The sequence below is a fragment of the Oryctolagus cuniculus genome, chromosome 9 (genome assembly GCF_964237555.1).
Source record: "Oryctolagus cuniculus chromosome 9, mOryCun1.1, whole genome shotgun sequence".
NCBI lineage: Eukaryota > Metazoa > Chordata > Mammalia > Lagomorpha > Leporidae > Oryctolagus > Oryctolagus cuniculus.
This window is the reverse complement of record NC_091440.1, coordinates 91,723,312-91,737,516: the sequence shown is the minus strand read 5'-3', so window position 1 is coordinate 91,737,516 and position 14,205 is coordinate 91,723,312. Positions and strand designations below refer to the sequence as shown.

General features: G+C 45.2%; 1 protein-coding gene across 23 annotated transcripts in view; it reads left to right on the top strand.

Annotated features, from left to right (window-relative positions):
* Window positions 1–14,205, top strand: part of EEF1AKMT1 (EEF1A lysine methyltransferase 1) — a 43,112-nt gene continuing 28,907 nt past the window's right edge. For 4 of the 23 annotated variants that reach the window (XR_011378902.1, XR_011378901.1, XM_070049132.1 and 1 more), the window contains exon 1: window positions 1–102. Coding sequence is in view for 2 of the 23 variants with exons in the window: in XM_051850702.2 (XP_051706662.1) it covers window positions 7,024–7,094 (71 nt within the window). In the remaining 21 variants the exon portion in view is untranslated. Of the gene's footprint in view, window positions 989–6,958; window positions 7,095–12,858; window positions 13,000–14,205 lie in introns of those variants that run through there. The other 19 variants (XR_011378899.1, XM_070049131.1, XM_008259932.4 and 16 more) reach the window with 14 other exon arrangements.

Below are 14,205 nucleotides of genomic sequence, written 5' to 3'. Positions count from 1 at the left end.
GCTTCCGGGAAGCTGCCCGCCTGGCGGAAGCGGCTGCGGAGAGGCTCTGCGCCTGCGCAAGCGCGGCGGCGGCGGGCTCCTCTGAGTGCGCCGGCGCGGCTGGTGAGTGGACGGCTCCCGCGAGGAAGTGGGGTGGCGGGGCTCCGGTGAGGGGCTTTGGAGTGGTTGTCCGGGGTCTAGCCCTTTGTCCAGTGCGGTCGTGGAGAACGGGTAATTGGTCGGAGCTGGAGGATGGCGGGCGTGCTCCTCGTGGTCGCCGGCTCCCGAGCCTCAGGCAGTGCATGTGCTGGGGGCGAGGATTAAACCCCCAGACCTCCCTCCCCTCGGAGCAGAGGGGCTGCTGGCCTTTCCGCCTGTCACCGCTCGCGTGCGGATGAATACCATCTGAGACCTGTCGGCTGGGTTTGTCTACTCCTCGTGGACAGCCACACGCAGCCCCTGTAGGGCGAGGACCCCCGAGGCAGGTCTCCTGCTGGGGGTGGTGGTGGTGGTGGTGCAAGGCCAAGTGCTTAACCGGTGAAGGTCAGGGTCCAGTGGGCGTGGGGAGCCGGATGTAAGACCAGAGGCAATCTGGATGGGGTGTGGCTACAAGGGCTGAGTGGCGGGCGTGCGTGTCCAAACTTTGCACATCGTATTTCACTGTGAATTTTACCTCAGTTGTTGGTTTTTTTTAAGTTAATGACAGCACAAATAGAATTTTAGAAAGTGGAGGAGAGGAACTGTTTGAGGCAAGATGAAAAGAAAACGCAGCTGTGGGCACTTTGCTGGAAGCTGACTGGATTAGGAAAGGATCATAGAGCACAATGTAAAAGGTACAGCGCATCTAGACCGTTCTCAACAAAGGAAGTCCTCGCTGACTGACCCGGGTACCCTCACTCTGAGGAGGCTGGGATGAGGCCTCTTCCCATTAGATCACAGGGTCTTGACCCAAGTCTGTTGCAGAAGGCAGTGTGATACTCCGTGAAGTGATACAGTATGGTGGTTCCGTGTAAGTACGTCGGATACGTGGACATTGAAGGGTTCTAGACTGCAGGCCGTTAGGAGCCTGCTGCTGCTGCACCATCGTGTGCCCGCCCCTTTCCATCTTTCTGTAATGCTCCCTCTGCTTCTCAAGCCCACTTACAATGCGACCTGCTAATGTCTCCTCTTTCCTTTCCCCCTCATTCGTTCTCTTCACTCTGACCCCATGGCACTGACCAGCACTCCTCTAATAGGGCTCTCACCACATAACCATGATGGTTTCTCCGCGGCTCTGCCCGCGGTAGGGTTTCTCAACCTCTGCACCGTTGACGTTTCTGGCCAAGGGGATCGTCCTTCCTTGCGGAGGGCTGTTCTGTGAGTTGTAGGAAGTACAGCAGCGTCCCGGCCTCTGCCCATTGGGTGTCCGCAGCACTTTATCCAGACACTGCTGGATGTCCTGAGGGATAAAGTGGCAGGAGCCAGGAGGTTCTCGGTGAGAACCAGTGATCTAGGCTAGGAGACACGGAAGGCCCAGCATCAGTTTAATAACATTACACCGTTTTCCCAACTCCTTTGGACTTGAAAATCTTTTTCTCAACATTTTCTTTTTTTTTATTATTTTATTATTTATTTATTTTTTTGACAGGCAGAGTGGATAGTGAGAGAGAGAGACAGAGAGAAAGGTCTTCCTTTGCCGTTGGTTCACCCTCCAATGGCCGCCGAGGCCGGCGCGCTGCAACCGGCGCACTGCGCTGATCCGATGGCAGGAGCCAGGAGCCAGGTGCTTTTCCTGGTCTCCCATGGGGTGCAGGGCCCAAGCACCTGGGCCATCCTCCACTGCACTCCCTGGCCACAGCAGAGGGCTGGCCTGGAAGAGGGGCAACCGGGACAGAATCCGGCGCCCCGACCGGGACTAGAACCCGGTGTGCCGGCGCCGCTAGGCGGAGGATTAGCCTAGTGAGCCGCGGCGCCGGCCCTTTTCTCAACATTTTCACAAACTCACTTAGAGTAGTTAAAAATAATAGTGACTTTTTTTTTTAAAAAGTATATTTAATAACAGGTTAAATGGCTATTTTTAAAAATCAATTTTTCTCCATTGAGCACTTAAGGCACTTTTTTTTAATATAAAAGATCTATTTATTTTTACTTGAAAGGCAGAGTTACAGAGAGGCAGAGTGGGAGGGGGGTTGTCTTCCATCCGCTTGTTCACTCCCCAGATGGCCACAATGGCCAGAGCTGCGCTGATCTGAAGCCAGGAACCAGGAGCCTCTGTGGGTCTCCCATGCAGGTGCAGGGGCCCAAGGACTTGGGCCATCTTGTACTGCTTTCCCAGGCCATAGCAGAGAGCTGGATCGGAAGTGGGGCAGCCAGGACTCGAACCAGAGCCCATAAGGGATGCTGGCAATGCAGGCAGCGGCTTTACGCCATAGCTCCAGCCCTGTTATGCACTTTTGAACTCCCTTTAATAATGCAATAAACAGGTGTTTGGCCCAGCAGTTGGAACAACTGCATCCCATATCAAGTCCCTGGGTTTGATTCACAGCTCTAGTTCCTGATTCCAGCTTCCTGCCGGTGCAGACCCTGAGATGCGGTGGTAATGGCTGAAGTCACTGGGCTCCTGCCACCCCTGTGGTTGACCTGCACTGAGTTCCTGGCTCCCAGCCTCAGCTTAGCCCAGTCCTAGAAACCTGAGGAGTGGACTGACTGATGGATTGGAACTCACTGTCTCTCTGCCTCTCAAATTAGAAAAAAAGTAGGAAGCAATCCATGGTTGCTCAAATTATAGCCCCGTACACTTTCCATGTGTTCTTCTGTTGCCATTTAACATCCATCTTATTTACATTATTTATAGTCTGTCACTGCCTCACTAGAATGTAAACTCTAAGAGAACAAGGACTTGGGGTCCCATCACCAAGAACAGTGCTTAGGACATGATAGTACCTCGGTTTGGAAAAAAAGGTTTTTGATTTGCAAAGCAGACAGAGACCTTACACAGCGGTTCATTCCCCAGATGCCTACCGCAGCTAGAGCTGGGCCAGACTGAAGCCAGGACAGGAATTCCCTCCAGGTTTCCCACAAGAATGGCAAGGATTAGAGTGCTTGACCCATCGCCTGCCGCCTCCTAGGATACGCATTAGTGAGTGGAAACTGGATCATTGAACGAGCTGGGTCTCAAACGAGGCAGTCCAGTTTGGGATATGTGTATTCCAAGCAGAGTTCAGCCTCCGTACCAAACACCTGCCCCGTATTCTTCAGTTGCTCTTTGGAGTTCATATTTTGTATTTGAAGTCAACTAGTTTCTTTGCATATTTTATTTCTTTTAAAAAAAAGATTTATTATTTGAAATTCAGAGTCACACAGAGAGAGGAGAGGCAGAGGTAGAGAGAGAGGCAGAGAGAGAAGTCTTCCATCCCCTGGTTCACTCCCCAGTTGGCTGCAACAGTCGGAACTGTGCCAATCCGAAGCCAGGAGCTTCTTCCAGGTCTCCCACGCGGATATAGGGGCCCAAGGACATGGACCATCTATACTGCTTTCTTCCCAGGCCATAGAGGGAATCGGATTAGAAGTGGAGCAGCTGGGACTTGAACCAGCACCTGTATGGGATGCCGGCACCGCAGGCGGCAGCTTTACCCACTGTGCCACAGCACCAGCCACACATTTTTATTTTTCTATCAGTTCTTTAGATAGTATTGTGCAGCTTTGACCAGGAACACTTCAGCATTGCCAGGAAACATTGGATTATAATAATCTCTGATTCCTTTCCTGAATGAAAAGAACACTCAGTCTTGAAATATCAAACCAGATGTTGCTTTTTAGTAGCTTGCAGATCGGTTTGTCATATTTTCTCTGTCTTCCTCATTCAGCAGGCATACAAGCTAATCTTTGGAATTTCCGCTTGGAAATTCTCTGGTCCTGATGTACTTTCCTGAAAATGTGTTCTTTGTGCTTATCAAAGTAAACTAGAATTATGAATCTAAAGCTTTCATACCTCCAAGCATTCCGAGCTACAGATACCCTTGTATTGAATTACTTGATTTTTAATTCTAAATATATAATGTATATCTATAAAGGTAGATAATTCATCTCTTTTTTTTTTTTGCTTCCTATACAACTGTAGAACTAAAAGTCTCAGATTTATTGCAAACAAGACTGTCAATAAAATTCAAATTAATATTTTATTGTGAAGTGTTTTTTGCTGAATTAATAAACAATTATTTTTGAAATGAATGTTCCTAATCCACACTGAACTGTGTAATGAATCAGTTCTCTTACTGCTTGTTGCAAATTTATTTGCTCTGAATTCCCTTTCCCCTTTCTTTCTTTAGAACTATTCTTAGATCCCAGCTTAAAAATCACCCTTTCCAGGAAACTTTCCCCGACAAACTCATGACAGTCACCCAGATTCCAATTTTTATTGTGGTAATATGCCAGAGTATTAAGAAAACACATCAGCAGTGTTAAGTACCTTCTCATTGTTGTGCAACAATCATCACTAGCCATCTCAGAATTCTTCAATTGTGAAACTTAAAAATCTATACCCATTAGGGGCCGGCGCCATGGCTAACTTGGTTAATCCTCCGCCTGCGGCTCCGGCATCCCATATGGGTACCGGGTTCTAGTCCCGGTTGCTCCTCTTCCAGTCCAGCTCTCTGCTGTGGCCCAGGAGGGCAGTGGAGGATGGCCCAAGTGCTTGGGCTCCTGCACCCACGTGGGCGACCAGGAGAAGCACCTGGTTCCTGGCTTCAGATTGGCACAGCGCCGGCCATAGTGGCCATTTGGGGAGTGAACCAACGGGAGGAAGACCTTTCTATCTCTCGCTGTCTATAACTCTACCTGTCAAATAAATAAAAAATAAAAAAACCTATACCCATTAAACAACTCCCTGCTCCCCTCCGTCCAGCCTTGGCAAGCACCATTCTTTCTGCTTCTGTGCATTTGGTTCTCGGAATAGAAATCGAATTACATAGATGTGCCTCATTGTCAGTTGTTTCTCTTAGCATAACGCTCACAGGACTCATCCATATTTAACATGTCAGAACTTCCTTTATTTACTATTTTTTTTGTATCCTTTAAAAAAATTTTTTTTTTTATTTAACAGGTAGAGTTATAGACAGTGAGAGAGAGAGACAGAGGGAAAGGTCTTCCTTCCATTGGTTCACTCCCCCGAATGGCTGCTATGGTCTGCACTGTGCCGATCCAAAGCCAGGAGCCAGAAGCCAGGTGCTTCTCCTGGTCTCCCATGCGGGTGCAGGGCCCAAGCACTTGGGCCATCCTCCACTGCCCTCCAGGGCCACAGCAGAGAGCTGAACTGGAAGAGGAGCAACCGGGACTAGAACCTGATGCCCATATGGGATGCCGGCGCCACAGGCGAAGGATTAACCAAGTGAGCCATGGTGCCAGCCCCACTCTCTTTTAAAATGCATATACTTGAAAGAGTAACTCAGGTACAGAGAGGGAGATTTTCTATCCACTGGTCCAATTCTCAGATGTCTGTAACAACTAGGGCTGGGCCAGGCCAAAATTAGCAGCCAGGAATTCAATCTAGGTCCACATGGATGGTAAGAACTCAGTCACTGGAGACGGTTGCTGTGGTGTAGCAGGTGAAGCGCCCTCTGCAGTGCTGACATCCCGTAGGGGAACGAGTTCTGGTCCTGGTTGTTTCAGTTCTGATCCAGCTCCCTGCTAATGTGCCTAGGCAAGCAGTGGAAGATGGCCCACACACTTGGGCCCCTGCACCCCCTGGGAGACCCGAAGGAAACTCCTTGCTCCTGCCTACGGATCAGCCCAGCTCTGGGTGTTGCAGTCATTTGGGGAGGGAACCAGCAGATGGAAGACCTCTCTCTCTCTCTCTGTAACTCTGCCAAATAAATAAATAAATAAATCTTAAAAAAAAAAACAAAAACAAATAAACAAAAACCTGATCACTGGGCCATCATCCTCTGCCTCACAGGATGCAGAAGTGGAGTGGGTGGGTCTTGAAATGGAACTCCAATATGGGATTTGGGGATCACAGCTGGTGACCTAATCTGCTGTACCACAACAGCAGAACTTATAGACTAAAAGTGCAAGAATACTATCTTTTTATAATTAACTTTGTGTATTACCTTTACCAAGGTCTTTTATTCTTAAAATTTGAAGTTACTGTACAGTGCTATATCATTTCAATCGATAGTATTCTTTTAGCATTTCTTGTAGGGTAGGTATAGTAATGAACTCCTTCAGCTTTTATTTATCTAGAAATGTCCTAATTTCTCCCTCTCTTTTGAAGGAAAGTTTGCCAGATGTAGGATTCTTGGTTGATTTTTTTGTTGTTTTTTTTTAGAATTTAAATCTATCTGAAAGACACATCTTCCATCCACTGGTTCATTTTCCAAATGCCCGTAACAGGCTTGGTCCAGGCTGAAGCTGGGAGTCTAGAACTCAGTCCAGATCTCCTACGTGGGTGGCAGGGACCCAAGCACTTAAGTCATCCTGCACTGCCTCCCAGCATGCATGTTAGCAGGAAGTTGGATTCGGAAGCAGAGCCAAGACGAATTCAAGCACTGCAGTATGGGATGTGGGCGTCCTGAGTGATGCCTTAACCTTTGTGTAAAATGCTCATTCCTGTGTTTTGTTTTGTCTTCACCTTAAGTAGATCAGCCCACGGCCTTCTGGCCTTTGAAATTTCCAGTAAAAATCAGTTAATAATGTTATGTATGATTAGTCACCTGTCTTGCTGCTTCGAAGAGCTTTTTTTGGCTTTTGACCATTTGATTATAATACCTTTTTTTTTTTTTTTAAAGATTTATCTGTTTGAAAATCAGAGTTTTACCCCCAGGGAGGGGGAGGGGAGAGAGAGGGGAGGGAGAGCAATTCTAAATATATACCAAATGAGCAGTTTAAATTATGTGAAGCACAAGGTCTGGTGTTGTGGTGTAGTGGGTAAAGCCTCCACCTGTAATGCCAGCATCCCAAATGGGTACCAGTTTGTGTTCCAGCTTCTCCATTTCTGATCCAGCTCCCTGCTGATGACCTGGGAAAAACAAAAGAAGATGTGGAAAGTGTTTGGGCCCCTGTACCCACATGGAAGGCCCAGTTGGGGTTACTGCCTCCTGGCTTCAGCCGGGCCCTGTGCTGGCTGTTTTGGCCATCTGGTGAGTGAACCAGCTGATGGAAGATTTTTTTCTTTATGTCTTTCCTCTCTAATTCTGACTTTTAAAAATAAATAAATAAATTACGTGGTGCATGAAGTTAAAATTGATGAAACTGAAAGAAGAAACAGACAAATCTATAAGTGGAAATTCCCATTTCCTATCTCAGCAGTTCTGTCTGGTATTCTCCCAACTAGTAAAAATGGGAAATCAGCAAGACTGTAGAAGAACTTAATACCCTCAACAAAAGGATCTATTCACATTTCCAGAACCCTAGGCCAATAATAGCAGAATGCACATTCTTTGCAAGCATCCATGGAATATTATTCACTACGACCACATCATGGGCCATTAACAACACTTTCCAAAACGCTAAATTATACATGCTAGAAAATAACAGGAAACTAAGCATCATACTTCTAAGTAACCTATGAGACAAATAGAAGTTCTCAAGATAAATTTAAGAATAGATTGAGCTGAATGAAAATGGGCAAAAAGCATACATATTTGATGGGATTTTGCTAGAAGGGAAATTTAGATCGTTTAACTTAGAAGAAAATTCCAAATAAGTACTCTAAACTTTCACCGTCAAAAAAAAGTTAAAGAAATGCAAAATAAAAAGAATACATATAAAGCAAAATATGCATTGGGTCCTCGGGAGATCCTGATGGAATTCCCGACTGCTGGATTCAGCCTGACCTGTCCTCAACTGTTACAGGCATCTGGGGAATGAACCAAAAGATAGAAGATCAATGTCTGTCTGTCTGTCTCTTTCTCTCTTCCTCCCTCCCCCTTTCAAATAAATAAAACATAAGTTGTTGGTTTTTTTTTTAGAATGTGTGCATGTAAAACTGGTGAGGTCTGAATGAGCTCTGTGGAGTATACTGATGTCACTTTCCTGACTTTACTGTTGTACTGTGGTTATGTCGTTGTTGCCATTGGTGAAAAATAGGTGAAGGGTACCTGGAACCTCTCTGTGTTATATTTGCAACTTTGTTGAATCTATAGTTATTTCAAGATAGAAAGTTTGGGAATGAAAATTAAATCAGAAGGTAGCATACTTGTCTCTAAATTGTCAGATTTCTTCCCCAAAGATTATACCAGTTGAAACTGTTACCCAGGGGCCAGCTGTAGCACTGCTGGTAAAGCCACTGCCTGCAATGTCAGCATCCCATGTGGGCAACAGTTCAAGTCCCAGCTCCTCCAATTACGATCCAGCTCCCTGCTAATGCACCTGGGAAAGCAAGAGAAGATGACCCAAGTGCTTGAGCCCCTGCCACTCATGTGGGAGACCCGAATGTAGTTTCAGGTTCTTGAATTTTGCTTGACCCAGCCCTGGCTGTGGTGGTCATTTAGGGAGTGAACCAGCAGGTGGACGATCTGTCTGTATCTCCCTCTCTCTGTGTAACTCTGCCTTTCAAATAAATAAATAAATAAATCCTAAAAATAAATGAATAAACTCCAACCCAAATTAGAGAGCATGCCAATACTACATTTTCATCAGTATTAAATATTACCATTATTTTTATTAACTTATTTTAATCTGTCTACTCTTATTTTGACCATCTGTTTCCCATACTGAGGATTTATAAGCTAGCCAAAATACCAATGAATCATTTAGATGCCATGATTCATTTGATGTATACACAAATGAAATTTTACTCAGAAAAACATCAAAACCTATACACACAGATGTTCATAGTTGTTTCGTAGCCAAAAGCTTGAAACAGTCCTAATGTCCTTCAGTGGATGGCTAAATAAATCTCACTTACCAGTATTAAACCGAAACCCAAGACTGAAGTTTCCCCGCAGTATTCATAAAAGGGTTTATTGAGCTGTTACAGATGCTAGCCAGAAAAGTGCCAGGTCCTGGGACAAGTCCCATAACTAGCATCAGAAAATCTAGATAGCAGTTGGTAAAATGTCTACTGCACCTAAGAGCCCGGAGCATTTTTGTAAGGAAAATTGGAGACAGGAAAGTGTAAGTTGTTTACATTGAACCTACATGGCTGTAAATAAAAGGGGTGGGATAATGTGAACTGGGGGAAATTTTGGGGTAGGAATACAGTCCACAGGAGAAGCACTTGTTGCTTTTTTATTGCTTGTGGTTAATTGTCCCAAAAGTTCATATGTGACCTTTAGGTGGTTTTGCCTGGGGGTTAGTGCCTGGCTTTTAAGTCAAGGTTTGAACATATATTCAGGAATATGGAGCAGATTTTTGTTTCTTTTGGTCCACAATTGTTAACAGACTATTTCTTCCCTTATTTCTTCCTCCTCCATCCTCTGGCCCTGGTAATTAAGCTTGGGACATCTCAGCATTTTTGTTTTATCAGCGGTAGGCCAATTTCTTTAAAGCCTGCTTGGAATTATGCTGAATCTTAGTCAATTTGGCGAGAATTGATACCTTAGTAATACTGATTGTCTCAGTTCATGAACACGGTATATCTGTCCTTTTATTTAGGTTTTATTTCATTTCTTTCAGCAATGCTTTGCAGCTTTAAGTATAAAGATCATTCAAAATCTTTATGTTAAATATATTCTCAGGTATATTTTTATGTAGTTGCTTTTAAATTTCATTTCCATTTATTTGATGCTAAATACAGAAATGCAAATAATTTTTCTGTATTGACCTTATACTTTAAAACTTTGGTAAACTCTATTCTGGTAGTTTTTGTTCTTGTTGAGATTGGTGATTATTGGTGATTATTTAAAAAATTCCTAAGGAATTTTTAAATAAGCTTTTTTATTTTAAGATGTATTTATTTTTTATATTTATTTGAAAGGCAGAGTGACAGAGAAGAGAGACAGAGAGAAAGAGAGATCTTCCATCTGCTGGCTCACTCCCCAGATGCCCATAACAGCTGAGACTGGGCCAGACTGAAGCTAGGAACCCAGAGTTCCACCTGGGTCTCTCACATGGGAGGCAATGACACAAGTGCTCAGGTCATTATCCACTTCCTTCCCAGCGGCATTAGCAGGAGGCTGGATTGGAAGCAGAGTGGCCAGTACTTGAATTGGCACTCCATTATGGGATGTGGGCATCCAGAGCAGCAGCTTAACCCACTGTGCTACAACACCCACCCCCAAACAAACTTTATTTTAGAATTGTCACAGGTTTACAGAAAAATTACAAAGACAGTACAGAAGCTTCCAACATACCCCACATCCAGTTTCCCCTATTGTTAACATGTTAGTGTGGTACCTGTGTCACAATTAATGAAGCAATATTGATACATTTATTAAGCAAAGTGCATATTTTATTCAGATTTCCTAAGTTTTTACCTACCTCTATTTTCTGTTCCAGGATCCTATCCAAGATCCCATGTTACATTTAATTATCATGTCTCCCTAGGTTCTTTTTGCTTGTCACAGCATTTCAGGCTATCCTGGTAGTTTTGAAAGGTATTGGTCAAATACTTTGTAGAATTGTTCTTCAGTTGGAATTTGTTCATGTTTTTCTCATGATTAGACCAGGGTTATAGGTTTATTGGGAGGAAGACTGAGGGGGTGAAGTACCATTCTCATCACAGCATATAAAAGTTTTAACATGACTTACCACTGCCAGTGTAGTGTCTCCTGAAAATTTTCTCTGTTAACAGTCATGCCCTTGGTTAGGGACATTTCTTCTTTTCCAATCTGAATTTTTTTTTTTCTTGTTGTCCAAAAACATAAGGCCAGTGTTAAACTTAGTATCAGTTTTCTTAGAGATGCCTTTTTTTTTCAGCTTGAGTAAGTTCCCTTTATAACTGGTTTGCCCAGTTTTTGACATGAGTGTTGGCTTTCTTTTCAAGTGCTTCTGCAGTAACCAGGCAAATAATCATATGGCTTTTCTCTTTTATCCTGTTAAAGCAGGAGTCAGCAAACTTTTCTGTAAAGGATCAGATAGTAACTATATTTGGCTTATCTCAAAAGCAGCAGTAGACAATACGTAAATGAAGGGATGTGGCTGGTTTACCAAGACAAACTGCAGTCTGATTGTGCTGAGGGGCCATAGATTCCTGACTGTTGTATTAAATCATCTTTGTATTCCCGAAATAAACCACATTTGGTCAAGACATATTATCTTTTCTTTTTTTTAATAAGACTCAATTTGCTAGTGTCCTGTAAAGCATTTTTGCTTCTGTGTTCATGTGGAATATTGATCTGTAATTTTATTTTCTAATAATTGCTAAAAAAAAGTTTACATTTCTGTTAGGCTTATGCTAGCTTCATAAAACAAGTTGGGAAGTATTTTTTCTCTTTGTTCTAGAAGAATTTATATAAAATTACTATCATTTATTCTTTTTTTAAAGATTTTATTTATTTACTTGAGAAGTAGAGTACTCCCCAGATGGCCACAACAGCATGAGCTGCGCTGATCTGAAGCCAGGAGCCAGGTGCTTCTTCCAGGTCTCCCACATGGGTGCAGGGGCCCAAGGACTTGGGCCATCTTGTACTGCTTTCCCAGGCCACAGCAGAGAGCTGGATTGGAAGAGGGGTAGCTGGGACTAGAACCTGGCGCCCATAGGGGATGCCATGGCGCCACCCCCTCCATCATTTATTCTTTAAATGTTTCATGGAATTCACCAATCGATCTTCTCAGCTTGACATTTTCATTTTTTGGGGAGATCTTTAAATAAATCCATCTATTTTTGATAAGTGGAGAATGATTTCTTAATCACATAATTTAGTTTTACCTGCTTTTGTACTTTCTATAAATCTTTTTTTTTTTTTTTTTTTTTTTTTACAGGCAGAGTGGACAGTGAGAGAGAGAGACAGAGAGAGAAAGGTCTTCCTTTTTCCGTTGGGTCACCCCCCATGGCTGCTGTGGCCGGCGCACCGTGCTGATCCGAAGCCAGGAGCCAGGTGCTTCTCCTGGTCTCCCATGGGGTGCAGGGCCCAAGCACTTGGGCCATCCTCCACTGCACTCCCGGGCCACAGCAGAGAGCTGGCCTGGAAGAGGGGCAACCGGGACAGAATCCGGCGCCCCGACCGGGACTAGAACCCGGTGTGCCAGCGCCGCAGGTGGAGGATTAGCCTATTAAGCCGCGGTGCCAGCTTCTATAAATTTATTTTTTAAAAACAGTTTTGCTTATTTGAAAGGCAGAGTTAGAGAACGAAGGAGAGACAGAGAGATTTTCCAAATAGCCACAACAGCTAGGGCTGGGTAAGCTCAAAGCCAAGAGCCAGTAGCTTCTTCCAGGTCTCCTATAGCTTCTGCTGCTTGCCCAGGCACATTAGCAGGGAGCTGAATGGGAAGTGGAGCAGCTGGGACTTGAACCATTGCTCATATGGGATGCTGGTGTTGCAGGCAGTGGCTTAACCCATTGCACCACAATGGTGGCCCCAAATCTAATCCTATAATATAGTATACCCTTGTGTTTTGCTCCTTCCCGTCCTAGAGGGAAACTGCTAGTTCACACAGGGCTTATTTGTATTTCTGTCTTAACTTGTGTGACCAAATGTTTATTAGCAAGATTTTAAACAGAGAAGTCTTTGATGAAGAAAGGAAGAAAGAAATCAACAAGCTACTTGTACTTAGTGAAAACACATTGGTTGTTACTAGTTGGTACATGCAAGGTTTTTATTGTTTGAAGGATCTTAAATGGAATGGCTAACTCTCTGATTTTGAAAAGGAGGACAAAAGCAACATCTAGCAGATATTTCTCAATTTAAATGACTGCTCAGCACATTTTGTTTTGGGTGTTTTTTGGGTAATTTTTCTTTTTTGGTCTAATAGCAAAAGTTTTTAATTTTACTTTTCATTTAGGAAATTTTTTTTTGACAGGCAGAGTGGACAGTGAGAGAGAGACAGAGAGAAAGGTCTTCCTTTACCATTGGTTCACCCCTCAATGGCTGCTGCACCCGGCGCACCGCGCTGATCCGAGGCCAGGAGCCAGGTGCTTCTCCTGGCCTCGGGGCCATTTAGGTAAATTTTTCTTTTAACTTGAAAGGTGGAGACACAGGCAGAGAGAGATTTTCCATTTGCTGGTTCATCCCCAGATGCCTCCAGTAGCTGGGGCTGTACCAGGCAGAAGCCAGGAGCCTGAAACTCAGTTTGGGTCTCCCACATGGATAGCAGAGACCCAATTACTTGCGCCATCACTTGCTGCCTCCTAAGGTGCACATTAGTAGGGTGTTGTTATCAGAAGCAAAGTTGAGGCCGGCGCCGCGGCTCACTAGGCTAATCCTCCGCCTAGCGGCGCCGGCACACCGGGTTCTAGTCCCGGTCGGGGCTCCGGATTCTGTCCCGGTTGCCCCTCTTCCAGGCCAGCTCTCTGCTGTGGCCAGGGAGTGCAGTGGAGGATGGCCCAAGTGCTTGGGCCCTGCACCCCATGGGAGACCAGGAAAAGCACCTGGCTCCTGGCTCCTGCCATCGGATCAGCGCGGTGCGCCGGCCGCAGCGCGCTGGCCGCGGCGGCCATTGGAGGGTGAACCAACGGCAAAGGAAGACCTTTCTCTCTGTCTCTCTCTCTCACTGTCCACTCTGCCTGTCAAAAAAAAAAAAAAAAAAATCAGAAGCAAAGTTGAGACTCAAATCCAGGCACTCCAATATGGGATTTGGGCTGTGGGGAGCAACTCGGACTAGACTGAGTTACTGGAATTAAGACTTATTCTGTGCATCTGCTCTCCCACAATATGGCGCTGGGAGAGAAGAAAACAGCTTCTACACAGCTGCCTCCAGTTCAGCCAATAAACTGTAGGACTTGCTCCTGATTGGAGGAGAGCAGCGTACTCGGCATGTGGGCAGCCGAGTTGGGATTGGCAGAGGAGGACTATAAAGGAGGAGAGAGACAGCATGCACCAGGAACATCTAAGGGGAACACCTGTGCAGCCCCCGAGAGAGCCGGCCGGTGGTGTGCCGCTTCCCTGCGGAAGTGGGGAATGTGGCAGGGGGAACCGCCCTTCCACGGAGGTGGAAGGGACAGTAGCCAACCCGGGAAGAACCAGCAGCAAACCCGGGGAGGGCTGAGCAGACAAAAGAACAGGCAGGGTTTAGTGTCGTTCCTCCATGAAGAGGGGGAGCGACATAATGGTGCCGTGACTCGGATATGAAGCCTAGGCAGGGTTTAGTGTCGTTCCTCCACGAAGAGGGGGAGTGACATTGGGCATCCCAAGCAGTGTTGCAATTGCT